The 21718-nt window shown below is 38.9% G+C and overlaps 1 protein-coding gene across 6 annotated transcripts in view; it reads right to left on the bottom strand.

The window, feature by feature from the left end:
* FYB2 (FYN binding protein 2) overlaps window positions 1–8501 on the bottom strand; it is a 30160-nt gene extending 21659 nt beyond the window's left edge. For all 6 annotated transcript variants that reach the window (XM_039319852.1, XM_039319854.1, XM_039319855.1 and 3 more), the window contains exons 1-2: window positions 8347–8501; window positions 2129–2861 (exon numbers count right to left, since the gene is read on the bottom strand). In XM_039319852.1, the coding sequence (XP_039175786.1) occupies window positions 2129–2861; window positions 8347–8355 (742 nt within the window). In that variant the 5' untranslated portion in view covers window positions 8356–8501. The remainder of the gene's footprint in view (window positions 1–2128; window positions 2862–8346) is intronic.
* Between the last annotated feature and the right edge of the window lie 13217 nt (window positions 8502–21718).

Below are 21718 nucleotides of genomic sequence, written 5' to 3'. Positions count from 1 at the left end.
TGCAATGAGTGAGCAGTGATGCAAAAATATCATTGGAGCAAAGCGGGATAAGATTCTCATGTTTCGGTGGCAGAAGGGTAGCTAAAATATATTCGTCTTAAAGGATTAGACTCGATTTTTTATTCTTGTACTTTTCTGCAAAAAAAAAAAACTCTTACAGCAAATCGTTCTGCCATTTAATCTGCAGCAAGGCAAGTAATTTTAAATACATTGGACTTAATTGGGAGACCCAGATTCGGGACTCCACTGACACACAGGGATACCTAGATGACTTTGGACCAGACATTCCTTCTCAGTTCAACCTATACTAAATTGTTAAGGGATAAAATTAATGAGCTGCCTCCTAGTCTATGCCATTTCTCTGAGAAAACTTGGGATATAAATGTGGTAAACAAATAAAGCAATGGCCTTGGGGACTGCAAAAAAAATGCAGTCTTGCATATTGTATGCAGTAAAATTGAAAAAGGAGAATGGTTCAACCCAAATTATTCAAAGCCTAGAGCAACTTCCCTAAATTTAGGACTTTTTTGATTAAAAAAGGGAGAGGAAGGCATGGCAGCACTGAAACATAGACAAAATAGTTGAAGATTCTTTTAATCTATGAAACTTATATGGCCATCCATCTATCCAGTGAAACTGTGTGAGGCCATATAAATTTGATGAATAAAATCATCACCACCACCACCCCAGTTATTTGCTTAAGATGGGCAGCCAAATACATTTCCTAAATAAAATAAATTCTATTTTGTCTGTGGATGTTGTCATAAATCCTAAACTCATTTAATGAAACTATATGATAAAAAAGTCAGGGCATTACTTCTTCACACAACCAAAAGATATTGGACAACTTTGTGTTGGATAAGGCCATTAGCAACCAAAAGCCATGATAGCTACAGAGTTACTGATTTTAAGAATTTGTATGCCACCTTATAAAATCAACTCAATATTCTTTTGCTGAGGAAAATGAATAAGAGGATGTGATGATGCATCTCTCCTGCATGCGGACTGAAAAATAAGCAGCTAATAAGATGGGATTTGTATGATCTTGCAGAACTTGTTTGTTATTTTATGACAGTCATATTATATGTTAGACTCATAAAAATGGAAAAAAACTATGACTCAGCACTGAAAAGCCACCTATAAAGGTCAGATGGGAGAAAATCCTGGAAGCTACATTCAAAATCTTAGCGTATGAATCACCTGCATTCATTGTAACTTGGCAAAATTACCATTTAATAGTAAGTTCCTGTAAGGCAACTATTTCCAGGAAAAAATAAAATCAATTAAATATTAATCTTCTTGAGTGTTGGCTTTGGTCCTGGATTTTGTGAAGAACCTTCCCGATAGTAGGTTTCTCCTCCTGAGTTTGCAAAAATTCATTTCAGCAGCCACAACAGTATGTTCTGAATGTTTGCCTGAGGAGCCACATTCTTTCTCTTTGGTTACTATAAGAGCAGGCACATTGCTTAATATTTATGAAGAACATATGCTGATTAGTAGCTAGTTGGGTGCCATCACTTCAAGGCTTTAATCAAACAATAGAGAAATAACACAGTCAGAAAGCTTAATTTTTATCCGTCTCCTACAAGTATTAAGCTATAGTCTGTGAAACAAGGCATGGAGTTCGCTGTTGCATTAGCTGTCCCATTGTCACCTATGTAGCAAGTTGATTTGACGATGCGTTAGAAAAAACTTTATGATATTTTGGCACTCAGATGTCCCCAAACAGAAGTTAAGCTTATGTTAGTTTAAGAATTCTCATTCTAATAAAGAAGGAGTAACTTCTATGCTGGCTGGTATGATATGAACCTTTATCTACCACCACCCTCTATCACTATCCAAACATTAACAGCAAAATGTTATTGGCATTCCCCAATTGTGTTAAAAGTTAATGTATATTTTAATAGCTTCATATCAGAAATAAAGTCAACAGAATCTATTTGTATTGGACTCTTTCATGTTTGTAAATAGTGAGACAAGCATGACCCAAACATGGATATATGATACTTCTAAAAGCCTAGGAATCAGCTGTAAACTAATCACTTTTTGCCTGTGCTCTGGCTATAATTGTTCTTAGGCCTATCAGAACAATCAGAAAAGAGAAAAAAATATTAAACATGATATTTACCATTTGAAGCCTTGCTTAGACTGTTTAAATTGTTCAAACTACTTGGAGAAAAACCAGCAACCGCTTTATTTAAGCTTGTATGACTTCTTGGAGGAACCGGAGGTGAAGTTGTAGGAACAAATTCGTTGTATACATGGGATTGAGGCTTACACATACCAAGGACCATCCCTTGCTTAAGTCCAGCTATTTTTGCTTTGTCCTCTGTCAAAATCGCAACATTAGCAACTGGTGGGTGGGAAAGAGAAGTTGTCCTGATTGTACACTGTGGTGGTGTTGCATCATATTTTTGGTCACCTTGTGCTAAAGCACTTTCCCAAATGTGCAGTGTGTTGCGAAAAGAACTGCTTGCTCCTTCTGACCCTTGAGGAGAAAGACAATATCTTGGATGTGGTTTCGGTGATTCTTCTCCTGATGAAGATGGCTTGCAGATGGCCAAAGAGAGGTTTGACTCTTTCCTATCTTTGATCTTGACCTTTGGGAATACCATAGGCTTCACTTGCCTGATTTCCAGTTTCTGGGATGTGTAACTGAACTGCTTGGTTTGCTGTTCAGGATCTGGAACCTGCCTCTGGTGCAAGGGTTTTGGTGTGTGACAAGACACAGATGAGCCGCCAGCATTTTGCCGTGGACTGAATTTGGCAGAAGGCTTCTTTACAGACTCCAGGAGCATATTGGAAAAATTGGAATCATTTTGAAACATTGCTCGAAGACTGCCAAAGTCTCTGGGTTTTTCCTACAATAGACAAAAAGAGAAAAGGTAATTGTCGGTTGCAGAGCTACCAGTGAATTACTGCATGGTGAAAATGTAACTCTGTCACTTGGGCTGGAACTAAATTAAAGTCTTCCCAGGCCTCCTCTGAATATCCATTGTATCACAGTAATAGTTTAATCATTAGCATATTGGAGCTAATACTAATATAAATAACGAAAGCTGGATAGAAGCATGACTAGGGAAGACTGAAACCTTTGTAGTGAGGAAATTATGTCCAACTATCTACTATTAATAAGAAGAGATTTTTTATCAGATTAGTCCAGAAATACTGTGTTTCCCTGAAAATAAGACCCGGTCTTATTTTTTTGTGTGTCCAAAAGAGGCACCAGGTCTTATTTTCCACTCACCTCTGGCGCCGACAGCGCCATACAGCCAGCCCACTTCTTCTGTGACTGAAAGAGAAGCTTCATTCTGCAGCTGAGAATGGAGCTCTGGCCAACATTTCTGCAAGCCCTCTGCAGCCAAGAACCGAACTATAGATTGAATCCATAGCTCGGTGCTTGGCTTCAGAGGCCTTCCAGAAAGCCTATGAAATGTAGGCCAGCAGAGTATGCCACAGAAGTGGGCCGGTGAGGAGAGGCAGGCTGCAACGGTAAGTGGTTGTGGGGCACGTGGGTAGCTCCATCCCCCCATCCCCGCCCTAGCTTGATTTTTATGCATCTCACCCCCAAACTAGGGTTTATTTTTGGGGTAGGGCTTGTATTAGGCCAAGATCCAAAAATCAAGCTAGAGCTTATTTTTGGGGTAGGTCTTACTTTTGGGGAAACATGGTAGTTAATCTGGTAACCACCAGAATTCCTGGGCTATATTTCTTACTTTCCATTAGCCATTCTCACTCAGGTTAATATGAGTTCCAGTCCAAAACTTAATCTGGAGAGTTCCTGATAATCTGTCCATTGAGAACTCTAAATCAAATTATCTTAACAACTGCTCTTGCTTTTCTCTCTATTTCTTGCCATTGATAGGCTGGAAACTATACACAATTTAATTTTGTATGGTAGGGGTGGAGAATGAAAGAATGAAATAACACAGCACTTTTTGCAATCATAACTTTTGGGCCCAGAAATCAACTTCCACAAATCATGGCTCAGAGCCTCATTGTAACCATTTATTTCTTCCTGTTTTAAAAAGGTCCTCCAGATATGCTGGGGCAACTTTTCCCAAAATGGATAACAAATTCTGGGAAATACACACCTTGCAAATTTGGAGGAATAGGGTGGTACTAGTTTGAGCTGTTTGATGAACTTAATGGACTCGCTTAGCATGAGGAACATGTATGTTAACTGGTTTTATCCCAAAATAGATCAGCGATTAGACAATCCGGGGAAACAGACAACCATAGACAGAAGTTCCATTATGCTGAAAGAGACATGCTGATGACTTTAATAAGAAAGCAACACAATTGAGCCTTGTCTTGAGATGTTATTGAATTTTGTATAATTGCATCCAACTTATTAAATACAAAATAGTCTCCTCTGAATAACCTCTCATAGTCAATTCCATTGTTTCCACATTAAACAGTGTGATGTAAAACATCCAAGGGATACTTCAGTTGTTCTGATTGTACTAGAGCAGCCAGCTGCACAATACAACCAGCCATGCCAAAGACTCTAGTTGAAACTGGAATCTATCTGCAATTAACACGGCCATACAAGAAAGACAAATGAAACCCACTGATCTTCATCTAAAACACCACGCAGAGTTATGGCTATAACCAATGGCAGCTAAGATTAAATAAACAGCACTGTGTCTGCAGCATGGGCACAATATCTGCATGCTTTTTAAGGAACAAAAAACAGCCCAAACACATAGCATTGTTTATGGTTCTTTATTGAAAACCAGGTGCTCCTTTATTTCTAAATTCTCTTAGATGGTACGCAGAGATGGCCCAATGAAAACAGAAGCCTTTGCCAGGCCACAACACTGCAACAAGGCATCCCAGAAGGATTGTATTTCTGAGAAGAATTATGGTATTATGAGTTAAAACACAGCTGAAACAACAGGGCTGGATCCAGAAGAGATGCCTCTGCTTCTAAAGAGCACCACAGGTGCCACGGCTTATCCATGAAGCACAGCACAGCATGCTGGAATTTTTGAATGTAACTCTGACAAAGCCAGGGATGCTGCGGTGGCACAATATACACACAACATCATTCCATTAGAACTGGGAGAATTTATAAATCCTTCTTCTTCCTTACAATCTACTCTGATCCTTTCTTTTTAACAAATCGGATTTGTTTCCCACCTTTAACATTTTTATAAATAACGCAAGGTGGCAAATACATCCCACACAACATCCTCCTCCTATTTTTCCCACAACTGCAAATCTGTGAGGTGGGTGGGGCTGAGAGAGGGAGACTGGCCCAAAGCCATGTAATTATCTTTCCTGGCTAAAATGGCATTTGAACTCATGACCTCCTGCTTTCTAGCCTGGTGTCTTAACCAATTGTTATGGTATCTTGTTAAACCTTAATTTTTAGAGGCAGGATATCCAAATGCAAGATTCTGGGGGGCAAAGTTCCCTTTTTTCTTACTCCAAAATCAAGTTTGATAAGGCCTAATAATTCTTCACTTATCACCTTTCTAACTAAGAGGGAAAAAGAAAGCAGTTCACAATGGAAGAGAAAGAGAAAGGGATCTCTCTTACTAATTAGAAATCCTTTTCATATGCAAACACCTCTGAAATAAATTCTCTCAAGTTCAATAGTAATATAATCCTTCACTCAATAAACCAGGAATTCCTGTGGAAAGCACCAATATAACGCACCTAGAACTTTTCAAGATACCTGAGAGCCCAATAGATCAGGGCTTTTCACCCATTGTACCACTTTTAGGATATGGCAACATCCAAGTACCACCAATCGCCTAGCAAGGTGTGAAAAACTTGACCAAAAAAAGAGAGGAAAAAAGTGATAAAGTACAGGTAGTCCTCGACTTACAACAGTTTGCTTAGTGTCTATTTGAAGTTACAATGGCACTGAAAAAGTGCCCCCCAAGCCACAGCCGAGCAAGACACCTGCCTGCCCATCTGGTGGCGTTCTTCCTCCTGTCTGAGGTTTTCATTGTTGTGAGCATTTCTGTTGAAGATTGGCAGTGGGGGTGAGGTGGAGGGTGTTTGGTTTTTATTCCTCCCGTCTGCTGGGTGGTTGCAGCAGGTTTTGGTCACTTCACATGACCCTGGGACACTGTGACCATTATAAATATGAATTAGTTGCCAAGCATCTGAATGTAAATCACAAGACCCTGGAGATGCTGCAACATTCCAGCTGATCGGCGCTTCTTCTGGGCTCAGTAGAAGCGCCAGGATCAGTGCTACTTTCCAGCTGATTGGTGCTTCTTCAGGACTCAGCAGAAGCACCAGGATCAGTGCCGAGCTCCAGCTGGAGCCTGGCGCTGATCCTCATGTTTCCACTGAGCCCTGACAGCCCTGAAGAAGCGCCGATCAGCTGGAAAGCGGCACTGATCGTAGCGCTTCCACTGAGCCCTGACAGTCCTGCAGGTCCAGCCATCTCTCGCTCAGGCTTGTGCGGTGCTGCCACCGGTTCAACTAATTCCCTTTCCCCGCTACCACTTTTCTAGGATGGTTGCGTACCACCTGCCAGGTGCCAATGTACCACAGGTGGTTCCCTTACCACTGGTTGAAAAGCCCTGCAATAGATGACTGATATTTATGACTAACATATAACTATAAACTGTGGTTTACAAGCTACTATAGTTGCATCAAATCAGATAAGCCACAACTGTATGATATGTAACAGTGTTATGGATTGGTACAAATATATTACTGAAATCTAGAGATACATGTGTCACTTATGTTCTACAATGACAACAAAGTCAGAGTTGCAACTGTTTTTACTACAAGTTTTTATAGTAAATTACTTTATTACTACAAGTTTTTTTATTGCATATCCTGCCTTAAACGAATGCAAGTGATTTTTAATTAAGTCTATGAACATCAGGGCAGGATGAATGGGAACTATTACGTAACAGTCACAGAGTTGGGAGGGACCTTAGAGATCTTTTAGTCCAACTCCCTGCTCAAGCAAGAGACTCTATCCCATTCCAGACAATTGGATGTTCAAGCTCGTCTTAAAAATGTCCAGTGATGAACCATCCACAACTTCTGGAGACAACTGTTCTGCTGATTAATTGTTCTCATTGTCAGGAAATTTCTCTTTAGTTCTAGGTTGGGTTGGGTCTTTCTTTGATAAGTTTCCAACTGTTACTTCTTTCTCTGCCCTCAGGAGCTTTGGAGAATAGGTTGACCCTTTCCTCTCTGTGGCAGCCCTTTAATCAAAAAGCCAGATCTTTTGGTCCAAGCATTTTTCTAAGAGATTTTGGGTGAGGGTAAGATCTAGGGTACAAGAGCAGAGCAATACTCCCCAAAGATTTATAAAGGAAGACTCACTATAGTTTCACTTTAAGAATCTGGTATTAATTTTGTAAATCTGAAGAGGATATGCTGGGAGAATCATTTGTTTCCAGGTAGTAAATACTCTGACTTTAGGTGGCACATGTTGCCACATGCATCAGGGACTACAACTAGCCTCTGACACACACTGCACCCAGGAAGTATCTATTCATGTAGATTTTCCCGCTAATCCACCCACAGGATCTCAAAATACCAGAAAAGAAAAAAGAGAAAAGAAGCCATTACTCAGGTAGCTTCACAATGAAAAATAAACCAAACAGTTTCAAGTGTAGAGGTGTAGAGGCAGACATCTCAGGGCATTTGTTTTACTAGTACAATCTAGTCTTTATTTACACAGAAGCAGCTCTATTCTTCAGTGGGTCTTACTTTACGTTTTGCTTCCCCCCCCCCCCGCCAAAAGGCACAATCTTGTCCCATGACTCTTAGGCAGAATTAAAACAGAATTGGTCACAAAATCCAAATAACATTAGGAAAGGTAGCAGTAGAGAGACAGTCAGTTGTAACTCTTTGCTACTTTCCAGTTTTAACCATATTTTTGCAGCCAGTGGCAGCCTTACACAAAAGATTGCAGATACAAGTACACTGTAAAAAGAAGCTATTCTAGTTTCCCCTTCTGTTGTTCGAGGACTGTTTGTAGAGAAGCCACGTGTGCGGATGGATAAAGTTCACTTCAGAAACACGCTAAACCCCAGCGCGGAAAGCAAGGAAGGGCTTCAGCTAATCACCAACGGCTCCAGAAGCTCTGAAGCACAGCTGTGGCCCCGGTCCAGATGCTGCTGTTGTGCTTTGCTCTAGAAAATAATGCCCTGCTCCAGAAACAAATCCAAAGTATAACTAACCCCCTCCAAAGCAATCTGATCCGGTCTATCCCATTCCCCCCCGCTCGAAAAAAACTTCGCACTCCTGCTGCGCCTGGCAACGATCCCTAACTAGCGGCACAAGCCGCTGCATAGTTAAGAAAATCGATATTTTGTCCCCAGCCCCACAAACCCAACCTCTGGCCAAAAGAGTTACCATGTCCATATTTTCCCTCTTTTTGTCGTACTCCTTCCCAAGCCGGCTCCGCTCCTCCCAAGCAGCCCATGCCTCGGCTCAAAGGAAAGGAGTCTGACCAACTTCCTCTATCCCGAACTGCCGAGGGAAAGGCGGCTGCGAGAGGCGGAGGGCGGGGGGGGGGGAGGAGGAGCACCGATGTAGAGGAATTGCACCTGAGCTCAGGGAATCGGCTCCTCCCCGTCTAAAGCCTGGAGCTGTCTGTACAGGTAGATTAGCTTCACCTGTCAAAAGGCTAGCTCTGAGATAGCTCTCCCTCCCTCCCTCTCTCCGTCCCTCCCTTCCTTCCTTATTCTCCCTCTCCCACCCTCCCTCGCTCTCCACGGCGTTCCCTCATTGGAAGCACCGGCCTTAAGCCATGGCTACTTCATCTGGAAAGCAAGTCCCACCAAACGGCAGACCTCTGCCTCCAAGGGCCTTTCGAATAAAGATTTAAGCCTCTCTTGACGCTCCAGACGGGAGATACGTGCAAGATAGATTTGGTGATTATTTTGTGGAAATAATCAAATGCATTCTTGGTATTCTTACATTCTCATCTGTTTTGGTCTGAACACAGATAGCTACTCTGATGCAAGGCATTAAGACAACCTTGCCTTGGTGTTCTTTGCCTTCATATTTTTTTTTCTTTTAGTTTCCTCTTTAAAGGGAATAACATACTTTAACACATTTCAAAGGAAAAAGGCTTGAGGCGGACTCTAAATTAGCCAGAAACTGAGACAAGTTAATTGCACTTTGTCTAGGGCTAGGCAGAGACTACTATCCAGTCAGAATTAAAAATAGAATGTATCTTTATTGGTTTTGATGTGGTTCAAATTTTCCCAAGGAAACCAATTGTATTTTAAATAGCTTAACTAGAGTAGCTAAGAATAGAACCAAAGTATATCCTAATATTTAGTTTTAATAAGCTGAATTTATATATGAGTTAAGTGTTGGTCATATCTTTAATATCTCTGTATACCAAAAAACAATGGAGCACAATTTTTTTATTGTTTTACTTACTGTTGGCTTGAAAATGTGTTCAGGATTGCAGACTTTAGTGCAGACTTTTAATAAAAGGCAGGCATTCAGTATTGTTTCAAAGTTCCCGTGAGTCAGGAAAATGTTCTACCTGCCAAGAATGTGCTCATTCTGACTGGAGGAATTTGCATTCCCTCGTGAAGACCAAATGCATCTTACATTTCAATATACATTGAATATATAGCTGTCTGTAATGATGTCAGTACTGGTAGTCCTTAACTTACGGCCACAAGTGAGCCTAAAATGTCTGTTGCTAAATAAGATAATTGTTAAGTGAGTCTTGCTCCATTTTATAGTGTTTCTTGCCACAATTAAGTAAATCACTGCAGTTGTTAAGCTAGTTACATGGCTCTTAGGTAAATATGGAATTTCCCCATTTGCTTGTCAGAAGATCACAAAAGGTGATCCCATGACCCTGAGACACGGCAACTGTCATAAATATGAGTCAGTTGCCAAGCATCTGAATTTTGATCACATAATCGTGGAGAAGGCTGCAATGGTTATAAGTGCACAAAACAATCAGAAGTCACTTTTTTTTCAGTGCTGTTATAACTTCAAATGGTCACCAATAGAACTGTTGTAAGTTGAGGACTACTTGTACTTATTCAGGAGTTGAAATGATCATTTCAAATCATCAACTGAACTCGCTCAGTACATGAGGGACTGGAAGTGCTATGGGAACATTATGTGTACCACATGCTATCATGCATCTGACTGCTATTTCATGGTGCCTGGAGACAGAGTGGCAATAATAATAGTAGTAGTAATAATAATAACAACAACAACAACAACAACAACGATTGGAAGGGACCTTGGAGGTCATCTAGTCCAACCCCCTACTCAGGCAGGAAACCCTATACCATTTTGGACAAATGGCTGTCCAATCTCTTCTTAAAAACTTCCAGTGTTGGAGCATTCACTGCTTCTGGAGGCAGGTTGTTCCACTGGTTAATTGTTCTAACTGTCAGGAAGTTTCTCCTTAGTTCTAGGTTGCTTCTCTCTTTGGTTAGTTTCCATCCATTGCTTCGTGTCTTATAGATAAGCGAAGCCTTGGGAAAGATTGTCTTTAGTTCTGAATGGAGAGGCACTACCCCAGACAGACCCCATGTGCAACTTGGAGATTCTCCTAGACTCAGGACTCCTATTCAAAGAACAAATGGCAGTTGTGACTACGAGAGTCTTTATATAACTTTGGACCAACTGTGCCCTTTTCTGAATTGTGAGGCTGCTTAAGTGCTAATCCCAGTTTTGTTATAATGACAACCGGTCTCTTTCGTAAGATTAATTGTTGCTTTGTCCAATCAAAGAAAATGCTCCATTTCTGATCTTGGATCTATTCTAGCTACAAATTTATTTACACTTTGAGAGCAAGCAACTAAATTTCATTTTTAATGTGTGCCATTGTGCCCACAGTAAAAAAATGACAATAAAGGTCTATCTATCTGTCTGTCTATCTGTCTTCCTAAATATCTTTAATGCAATTATTAATATCTAGCCTAGGTTCACTGTTTGTGCCATTGTAGAAATGGCATCATATTGGAAAGACTAGGGATGTGAAAATATTTGAACAGGCCAGTCCATTGTTGGTCAGTTTATTAGATACTTTAGGAATCACTGTTGTGCCACACTAAAAATTAGGGATTTGTCACTCAAAGTTGATGGGTGGGACCCTTCTCATTTTTTTTATGCATGAGTCTGTGTTAATTTAAAATGTTCTGAAGCTACAACAAGTGTATTGAGGAAAATCTAAAGCGCTTTGGAATGACCATGGAAAGATGCCAATGAAAAGCAATTAAGGTGTTGTTGTTTTTTTTAAAAAAATAGTGCCATTCATAATACTGAAAGTTAAATAGAGCTTGAAATATATCATACATTAAACCAATTTAAATAGGTGGAATGAATGACTCCATTTTAATGACACTTTCTATTTCTTGACAATGAATTGAAGATTAAAGTCTACCCACTCCAATGGTTAAAAATCCAGGGTGGGTTGTAAGAATAATTTTAAGAAATAATAGCATAACATTTCCTTTTTTCCCCCACCTTCCCAAATGAAGCATTAAGTAATGATTTTGTGTAGCATGTATTATGAATAACATGCATTCTAAAGCAACAATTGACATATTAATTCTAAATGCCACAGAATTCATCTCCAAAAAATTTCAAAAATAGTTTGAAATTATTTGTTAGAATTGATAGCAAACCTGGCCATAAGTTCTGCCTCGGTTTACCTTCCCAGTAAGCAACTGAATTGGAAGATCATTTAAAAGCAGTTTATTAAGGTACCCTGATAAAGTGGGATCTCCCTATGAAAAAGAGAACCCTGAGACCCATTTTACATTCCTTTTTATAGTTAATACAACAAAGAAAGATAAAAGAGGAAAGTTGGTTGGACAAGATAAGAGTAACCCCTCCTTGCACAGTAAACCAACTACAAAGCTTGTTTGAAGTTAAATAACCAGATGCCAGTTGACACTAAGAAACTTTTTCTTATCAGGAGATAGTATCCAGATATCCTTCTGTAAATTATCTTTTCAATTTGGGAATGTTAAAAGCTATCTAATCAATCCATATAACCATAGGATAAAAGTTTTCTGACATTCCAATCTATAACGAACCTGAACATTATTTTAAAAGAGAGAAAATAAATCAAAGTAAAATACAAAATAACTGGGTTAGTTAACAAATTACAAAATCCATGCCATACACCCATCATAATCATATTTGTTTTTAAATACCAATTATGTCAGATTACAAAGACAATTTTTGTCATTCAACCAGATGAGGTCAGCATACAGAGGCTGAGATGTCATACAAGTTGCTACACAAATCATGTGAGTTATGAACAGGAAGTTGACCATGCTAACTTTTATACATGTACCTTTCAAGTGGTTTTGTATGTTAGATTGTTTGGGTTATCTGGGAACTAAACTACTACCTCAGGTGACTGGTAAAATGATACAGCAATCAATTTATTTTTTTTTTTAAAAAAAAAAAGCACATGGGAAAATAGAAAGCTTGGAAAAGAAACATAGTAATTTTTTTTTTAATTCTAATATGCTTCAAACCAGGAGCCTTCTATTTGCAGGACAAGAATTAGAGCCAGTGCACTAGTACAGCACTCTTGATTTTTTTTTAAAAAATGATTCAGTTGAAAAGAAGTTGCTCCTTCTGCAAAGCAGCTAATGAACTGATAGTATTGGTCTGCAATAAAATGAAGTGTGCTGTTCGTAATAGATGGGAATCTTGAGCTAATAACTTGAACAGCATATTTCAGAGGTAGAGCAGAAAAATGCACCCTAAAGTTATTCCAACAGTAAGTGGGTGATTAATAAAAGCAATATGGTTTGTTTTTTCCCTTCAAAAATGGATGCTTAGCTGTTGTGATGATAATATAATCATGTAATAAGGATAAACCCTTTTTATTCCTTTCCTTCCTTCGTCTCTGACTTGTGCTGTTCAGATATTTATCTGACTTATTCTCTCCCTATAAAAGAAGAGAGAACACTTATGTCCTGAATAAAACTTATCTCTGTTTTTCTTTCATGCAAGCACCAACCTCAAAAATACTTTTTTCTAGAAGGTGCACTCCTATCTTCAGGGTGTCTTTCCATGTATCCTTTCCATTGTATAAAGCTATCGGTTATCCAACCTGTTAGAACTGTGATATGACTGTAAACTACTCTCCTTTTATCCTTTCCCTGACCTTTGATGGAAGGTTGTCTTTTTAAAGGCCATTCTTTTCCTTTGTACCATCAAGAAACCTGAGGTACAACAGTTGTCATGTAAACCTATTTTCTGTTATAAATCTACCCAAGCAATAATATCTCCCCAAGACAGATACAACCATCTATTTCATAGATTTATATTGTGGGTAAAATATAATTTGAATAAGGAAAGTTTTCAATAGGCTAGAAGCTCATTTGAAGCTACAATCTAACATACTCACAAGGTTATCATAAAAGTAAATATAATTGTGAACTATGTCAACAGAATGCATCTGATTAGTTACAGACTCAAGTAATTGCATTAACATAATGTACTAAGCTTGGATAGGTTTAACATTGGTTAGAATTTTGGCTTAAGAGTGTAGTGTGAACCCATTTAGTTGGTGTATTATTTTATGAACTCTGCCAATCCCAAAATTGATTAGTTCAGCGGCCAATTTAAGTTTTCTGTGAATGTGTTATGTGAATAAGGCTACAAAATTAGAGTCTTTGGAGGTCATCTAACCCAATCTTTTGACTATCTAAGATCTAGTTGTAAGAACAGCATCTAACAGACATTTTCTACTATCTACTTAAATTAATATAACAAAAAAACAATCCAATATTTTGCAATGTGTTCATTATCAAACAGCTCTTCTAAAATGTTTCTCTCATAGTCTTTTAAAAATGGGGCAGTGGTAATAATTGCCCTGGACTCCATACATGAAGGGCCATCAGGTGTAAGCTACCAGGATGACTCATGAATAATCTCAGGCAGAAGCCTTAATGTTTTTATTTATTTATATTTTATTTATTTATTATTAGTTACCTATTACAAGAATCTTGCCAGACTGACTCCTTTGCTTCAGGAATGTCAGATAAGGAATTAGGGTGAGGGAAGTTAGCCCAGAGAAGGAAATATTAAAAGGGCAGAAAAATATATTTTTCCTCAAAAGGATTTTTAAAACCAGAAACCAATCCTGGCCTCAAATCTCTTTGCCCCAAGCAGGAGCCAGCCCTATACAAATGCAGATGTAAAACCATCAGAAAGTTGGAGCCAGAGAACTCAAGAAGACAAAGAGAAAATCTGCATACCTCACCCAAACTCTAAGTCATTAGCCCAGCCCCAGAGAAGCAGGATATGATTTTTGGGACATAATAGGACTAACCCATTACCATCAAGTACACCAGAGAGGCACTCCTAGGCTAAGGTCAGAATACGTGACACAGGAAATAGCCTCAAAGTTCATGCCACAGGAACAGGAAACTTCCAAACAAAAGGTTAGAGAGGGTATAAAAACCTCTTGCCCATGTGCTCAACCCTTCTCTCCTCTGCTCTTTCCTGCAAGAACCATCTTTCTGCTTCTTCAATAAACTGTAACCATCTTCCCAAAGCAGTCGCCATGTTGCTTATTTATTCCCGGCTTGGATGAACCAGGATGAAGACTTACTTCTAACAAGGGATTCTGGGGAAAATCAGGCCTTTCTACAGGCTCTAAGCTTGACCCCCTCTTGGCCTCTTCCAGTCTAGCTGGAGATTCCACCACACGGGCTCCCACGGTATGAAATTATCAGATAGATTAATATTTTTTTCCTTCAAGGTACCAATCAATTAAAACATTGTTTAGGACTATGAAAACTTTAAAGGGTCTTTTGCTTTGATGAAGTCCTTCTTCTATCAGCAAACAGATTGCTGAAGACTCATGTTTCAGAGTTCAACTTAGCCTTCTCCTGAAAAGGTGGCACTATGGGAAAAGGTTGAAGGGACGCTTCTTTCACAACACTGGACAGAAAATGTTTAAGCCTGGAAGGTTTTGGCAAAGATTGTGCAAGACAGCTAGCTGAATATAGCAAAGAGGGTTCAACTGAAATGCTTTCAGCACATACTGGTCCCTTAGGCTGGGTAGCTTTAGCAAATGGTACAACCAATTTCAAACCTGATCATTTTGTAGTTTCTCTGGACCACAGGACAAAAGTTTTGGCCAGCACCGCAAGTAACATACTATTCATCCCCTCTTTGGATTTGGATAAATTGAGCATTATATCTTCTACAGCAAAGTGTCCCCAACCCATGGATAGCAAACTGATACCAGTCCATTGCCTGTTAGGAACGGTCCATGGAAGTGAGAAAAGCTGCATCTCTGCATGCATGGGATCTAGGTACTATGTGAAACCATCTCTTCCCCCCCCCCCGCTTGATAAATGGAAAAAAATGTCTTTTCCAGAAACCAGTCCCTGGTGCCAAAAAGGTTGGGGATCGCTGCTGTACAGCATTCTTCAAAGAAGAGATAGGTGGTCCACAGGAGCCAAGCATTGTGAACTCCATATCATTTTGACACACTGCTTACCAACTTTACCTTGTCAAAATATTTGTGTACCATGAGTCACCAGGAATGAATTGGGCAGCCATATAAATTTTCTTAATAAATATATGTACAATAAAAGATCTTCCAGGTTGCATGTGATAAAGGTGGATAACTGCCATGTCATATATATATATATAAATCTTTAGAGGAGATGGAAGAGAGATGGAAGAGAGTTCAGAAGGAGCCATATTGAATATGAGGACTTAATATCAGATGCCACCTGTTTTCTCCATGGGATTTGACAATTCTGATACTTGCAAGTATAAGATATTAGGTCTAGTACTTATCTGAGACAAGTAGTTTGCAGGCTTGAAATTCCTACCAAGTCTTGGGTTATTACAGGATTCCTGTGCATTAAATATACCACAAATGTAAGGTCAACATTTAGTTGCTTCTGACTATTTGTAGTGACTTCTTTTGCTTCATATGGGAAGTTCTGCTCTGTTCGCAAGATCTCAGAGAATTTTCTGTACTTTCTATATTTCTGTTCCTATCACCGGAACACGATGATCGGAATCACTGACTTTTTGATTATTACTTCTGTTTTTGTATCATAATGCCTGTTGTCCTTTCTCTTCAGTTCTGTGCTTGTGAGCAACTTATAAACCAATGTAGATAATTCTCAGCACCGCCTAGGAGCTTATTCAAAGTACAGTGTTGATTTCCCAGTTTGGGCTAAAACTATCTATTCTGGAAATACTTCAGTCAGGAATGGGGAAGAAGGCTGTTACAAGCCTTCTTCTATTGAATGAGCCTGAAGTGATTTGAGGCCAGAGAAATTATTTTGTTGAGATAAAACAGGTCAGCAAAATAAAATCAAATTACTTTCATGATGTAAGTCACTTCATTAAAATGAATTTAAATTGTTTTCCATACCCTAATATTTTCCACACACAAATCATCTACCATTTTAATCTTTTTCTTTCCCAAGTTAATAATTGCCAGATGTATCATAGATCTGTTACACGGATTCAGAATCTGTTCCATATTGGTTTCTGTTGTGATTATGTGCTAGATTTGTATTTTATGTTTTCTTTAGTCTAGAGCACAAAGAGACAAAAGCCTACAAGATAGGTTGGATAAAGAGAGAATGACTGACTCAAAATCACCCACTAAACCTTTATGATTGAGGGGGCCCAGAACTGGGGCTTTCCTTGTCACATTTGCTGCGACCCAATAATTGTGGGATACCTTCCAGTTTTTCAGTATCATCTTAAAAGGTGGCATAGCCAGAAATGGCTTCAGTACTCCAGATGGTGCTACAGTATCAACCCTGTAACTTGAACCTCCTGCTTATGTTAATGCACTCTAAAAATCCCCCCTAGCTCTACAAAATAAATACAATTTTGGAAGTCAATGAATTCCTTCCCTTTGTCAAGGCATAGCTTGTCAATTACTCTATATATCTCACAGGCAACATGACCATTAATTTGTGAATTATAAAGAATGGATAATACGCATTAGTGCTATTTCTAAGCACAGAGGGGAAGCTAATGAAGCAGTATGCAACGTACCAGATTTTTATTGTTGTGATGCCCAAATCTTAAAAAGAGTTCCCCAATCATTGCCTGATTACAGTTACATGTAGAGTCAAGCTCCATCTCTGAACATTAAGCCTATTTTTCTCACTAGAAGCAACATTTGTTTTCTCAGGTCAAAGCTTGTATCTACAGAGAAAATGCCAAGGAGACAAAGCACTGGAGCTTGTTACAGGCGCAGCGTTATCTGACAACTGCCTCTTAACCTGAATAAACTGAGGAATTTATTTTTGTCTCTTTCTATCCCTATGATTCCAGCAAAAACACTTTTGATTCTCCTCAAGATTTTTTTTTCAGGAGCTAAACAGAGTCATATTTCCAGGCACTAGCTGTCTGAAATCCACATAGCCTAATCTTCAAGGGTTAATCTTCTCTTCAATAGTTTAGAAGCTCAGCTGGCAGTCCAGTGTCTAATCAATTCAGTTTGCAATCTCAAAAAATAATCCAAAATAAAAAAATGAAAAAGACGTCTCATTTTAGGAGAAAAAAAAGGAAGACTTGATGCAAATTAATTAAAATGTCCCCCCCCAAAAAATAATAATAAAATATTCCTTCCTAAAATGGTAGCTTTTTCCAGAAAGACACAAACCTGTCACATCTTTGATGTGGAGAAGTACATTTTCTTCTTAAATGGATCAAAGCCCTTCTAATTTTAAAACATTAGTATTAGAAAACCCTCCTAGATTTGTGTTTCTTTTAAGTTTTGCTTTAATATTTAGATGATAATGTACAATTTATATGAAGTTGAATTAAATAACAATCACATTTTATGAGTTGAATGGAAATGAGTGAATGGAAATCTAAAGATGACCTATAATTTTCACCAGTCTTTTGTAGAAGCCATTCTTAGAACTCTAGTTACATATTCTTTCTCCTTTCAAAAAAAAGTACCTCAAAATTGTAAATTCTTACTCACTATCTATTCAAATTTAGTTCCCAGAGCTCTAGTACAGTGTTTCTCAATCTGGGCAGCTTGAAGATGATTTCAACACTGGCTGAGGGAATTCTGGGAGTTGAAGTCCATCCATCTTCAAGCTCTATGGCTGAGAAACACTGCTCTAGTACAATGATTCACAACCTATGAGCCGTGGCCCGGGACTGGGCCACGGGTTCTTGACCAATGGGCCATGGAAATAGCTGGCCAGTGCTAACACGTGTGGGCATGCATTCCCCCCACTCGTGCTACAGCCCGCATCTTCATTTGCACATGCGCGCAGGTATGAATAGGGACACTAGCGCGGGATAAGTGTCCTTGGCCCATTTGTGCATGTGCTGCTAGCCCGGGTGGGTTGCGCGGCCCATTTGCACATGCGTGAACGGGCTGCTAGCTGCCGCATGTGTGAACGGGACTGCTAGTGCCGTGTCAATATGTGTGTCCCTGTGTATGCATGCGCACCAATTTTGAAGCTGCTCTCCTTTCCTCTGGTCTGTGAGCCTGGAAAGGTTGGAGACCTCTGCTCTAGCACAACTGATGATGATTAGACTAAGGAAGCTCCTTTTAATCTAGGAGAAAGTTCAGTTGCCAAAATCTATTGGGTGATGCATTTATAATTTCTTCCATTTTTCTTCCCCTACCATTTCATCTTCTTTGAATTTCTCTATTCCTTTTTTTCAATGTCATAAGGAAAGTTACCTTTATTATTGGAAACTGTGCAAAATAAGAATAATAAAATCTTATTTGTTATGAGTGTTACCTCAAGGTTCTTTTTGTTCAGTGTTATACTAAAGCAGAAATTTGTGTGCATTTTGGAAAACGCCATGCTATAACATAATATATATAATTTAAAAATCATTGGAAAAGTTACTCTCTTTTTTTTTTTGCAGCATGCCTTCAATATGAATGTGAAACAATGGTAATGTGGAAGAAAGAGAATCATTTTCATGGGCTGATTTTACAGAATACAGATGGTACAAAGGAACCAGTGCAGAATTTAAAAATTTTCATTTGAGGAACAAAACCAAAAACAGAAATAGACAAGAATTGAGAGGAAAAAAGGGAGAAATCCAGAACACTTAAATTTTATAGGCCTAGTTACAAGATATAATATTAAAACTTTTTTGAAAACATTATCAATGAACACCATGTGCCCCAATTGTTTGGATATTCAAAAGACTGTTTTACCCATGTATACATTAACCTGATAATTGAAATTGCCATCAAAGACAAACCATTTAGGTTCCTTAAGATCAAGGCAGGTCTTTCAAGTGGCCAGGCCACCTTCTGGAGTGCCCTTCTGAAGGACACCAATCATACCTTATCACTAGCAGATTTCTAGAACATCAGGAAAGTCTTCAATTATAAGTCCTGCTTACTGGTTTATCAACTGCCATTTAAAAAAAAAAATTAAAGAGGGTTTTTTTGCTACTGTTTTTTATTTTTTTATTTTACTCTTTTAGAATGATTTAGCCCAGTAGTTCTCAACCTGTGGGTCGGGACCCCATTTGGGGTTGAACGCCAAACAACGCAGTCCGCCATTCCCCCCCCCTTTTCCTTAGCTGTGCTACTCCCTTTTATTCTATTGGCTTTTGAAAGCCAATAGAATAGACTCTCTTGAATAGAGTCTAATTCTATTGGCTTTCAAAAGCCAATAGGAATTGTCCAGGCTATCTCTGCCATGCTGAGCCCGCCAAAAGTCCCATTCTGTAAACGGTGCTGCACCAGTTGAGTAGTCCTCGACTTACGACCGATTGCGTAGTCCTCGACTTACGACCGGTTGGGGGTCGCGGCATTAAAAAGGTTGAGAACTGATTTAGCCTTTATTTGTTGTGAGTTATTCACACCATTAGGTGAGATATAAATTCCTACATACATCATGACCATGGATGCTGCATTATAGCTAGAGAAGCTGCAGGTTTTCTTTATGAGTTTTAAATGCAATTGACTCTTTTCATGTTGACATTAAGCTATTCCAAACATTAAAAAAAATATAATACAGATTATCGATCTAGTCAATACCATTTTACTAGATTTATACTTACTCAATGTGGGCAAAGAATCGATTGTGATTTTTGGGTAAGGAGAAAGGTAAGTGCATGATGTGATGCTTTGATCAACATGACAAAAGCAGTTTTGCACCATTATGCCTCAAGTCACAACACTTGTACAAAAGGGCAGAATTTACAATAACAATGGTGTGATGCTGCTTTTATTATTTGTACATCTTCTCCTGCAGATGCTTCTGTGAAGGAGATCTGTCAAGCTCATGTGTGCACTCATTTGGAGGCAAATTCAATTCAGTATAATAATAATTGATGATAATTGCCACTAAATTTTAACCGAATCCCCTGACATTCAGTATCTATAGAGTCAACTATAATAATCCTTCAGTGTAACTTCTGCAAATTCCACAGTATTGAGTACTGGCAAATTTCTATAGGCAAAGGTTTTGTTTTTTTTCCTACAGTTTTCCACTAGAGGACGAGCTAAGCTAGCTTTAGTTGCATTAGGATTTTTCAAGATATTTCTCCACAGCTTTGGGGGAGGGGACAATGTTCATAGTGTTTATTGATCTTCAGGTTAAAATCAGACAAGATGAATAATGACAACTTTTACTGAAGCAACTTATTATTTGCCAGACTGATGGAATTTTTTGCACATCTAATAATTCTCCCCTCAGTAATTTTTTAAGAGAAATCCACTCAAACAGGGCAGAAAACACTGCATTGTGTTCTCAGCTGCTCCAGTTTCCCACCACCTGACTTGGTGGTTTTAATGTGCTACTTCTCTACAGATTAGGCCAGGAGGTCTGCAAACTTGGCAACTTTAGGACTAGGCCAGCTGAGGAAGTCCATAAGTTTTAAAGTTGCCAAGTTTGCAAACCCATGCTATCTTGAATGAGTTGTCAAGTATAGTCTGTGTTGAAAATCATTGGATCAGTTTCTTTCTCTTGGCTTTCTTTCATTCATTCATATATCATGCACTCCAGGGTTTATTTAGTGAGATAGTATTCCACCACAGGGTTAGTTTTGAGACATGTGGCGATGCAAAGATTGCCTTCTTTTGCCTTTTGCATTTAGTGTGGCAGACTGTGCCAAATAACCCAGATGCTGGAGCAGCTCCAGTGAATTGCCCTCCAGAATTGCCAGCCAAATTCAGTTTTGGCTAGGAATGCTGGGAGCTGCCATCCAACACATGTGGAGAGCCTGAGGCTAGGAAGAACGGCTGTTCTTTGGGGACATTACCTTGAAGGTCACTGCACCAGCTGGACAGCTTGAGAGTGTAGGGCCCAACATTTATCTGCAGCTCTTTTACTTTCTAATGTTGATATGGGAATATAGATTTTAACCATCATTTTAAATACATAACTTCCTGCAACATGGGATGTGTTTTATTCATCTGTGATATGCTTTGTGTCTTGAATCTCTCCAACCCCTTTCTACTTTCCTGGCTGACAACATAACACATTCACTAAAGCACCTTCTCTTTCGGAAACTGGAGATGTGCTTGATTGTTTTATTTCTGGAAGAGCCACAAATAACTTTAATCATATGAAGTGTGTTTCCGATGCCACTGTCAGCATAGCTAAAATAGATATAATGCTTCAGTAATCTCGCTAGATGCTGAGAAGGAAATATTTGGCCATTTGTATTAGAGGATGGTCAGGCTTTGGGTTGGAGAGATTCTTGGTGGTTGGTTTATGTAGTTTATTAAATTAAAGAAAGATTTCATATTGTCAGTTACTTCTTTCTTCTCTCCAACTGCTTC

This window comes from Crotalus tigris, unplaced genomic scaffold (assembly GCF_016545835.1).
Source record: "Crotalus tigris isolate CLP2741 ecotype Arizona unplaced genomic scaffold, ASM1654583v1 scf7180000023617.9722795, whole genome shotgun sequence".
Lineage (NCBI taxonomy): Eukaryota > Metazoa > Chordata > Lepidosauria > Squamata > Viperidae > Crotalus > Crotalus tigris.
The sequence above is the reverse complement of the archived record's forward strand: the minus strand, read 5'-3'. Positions and strand labels throughout refer to the sequence as shown.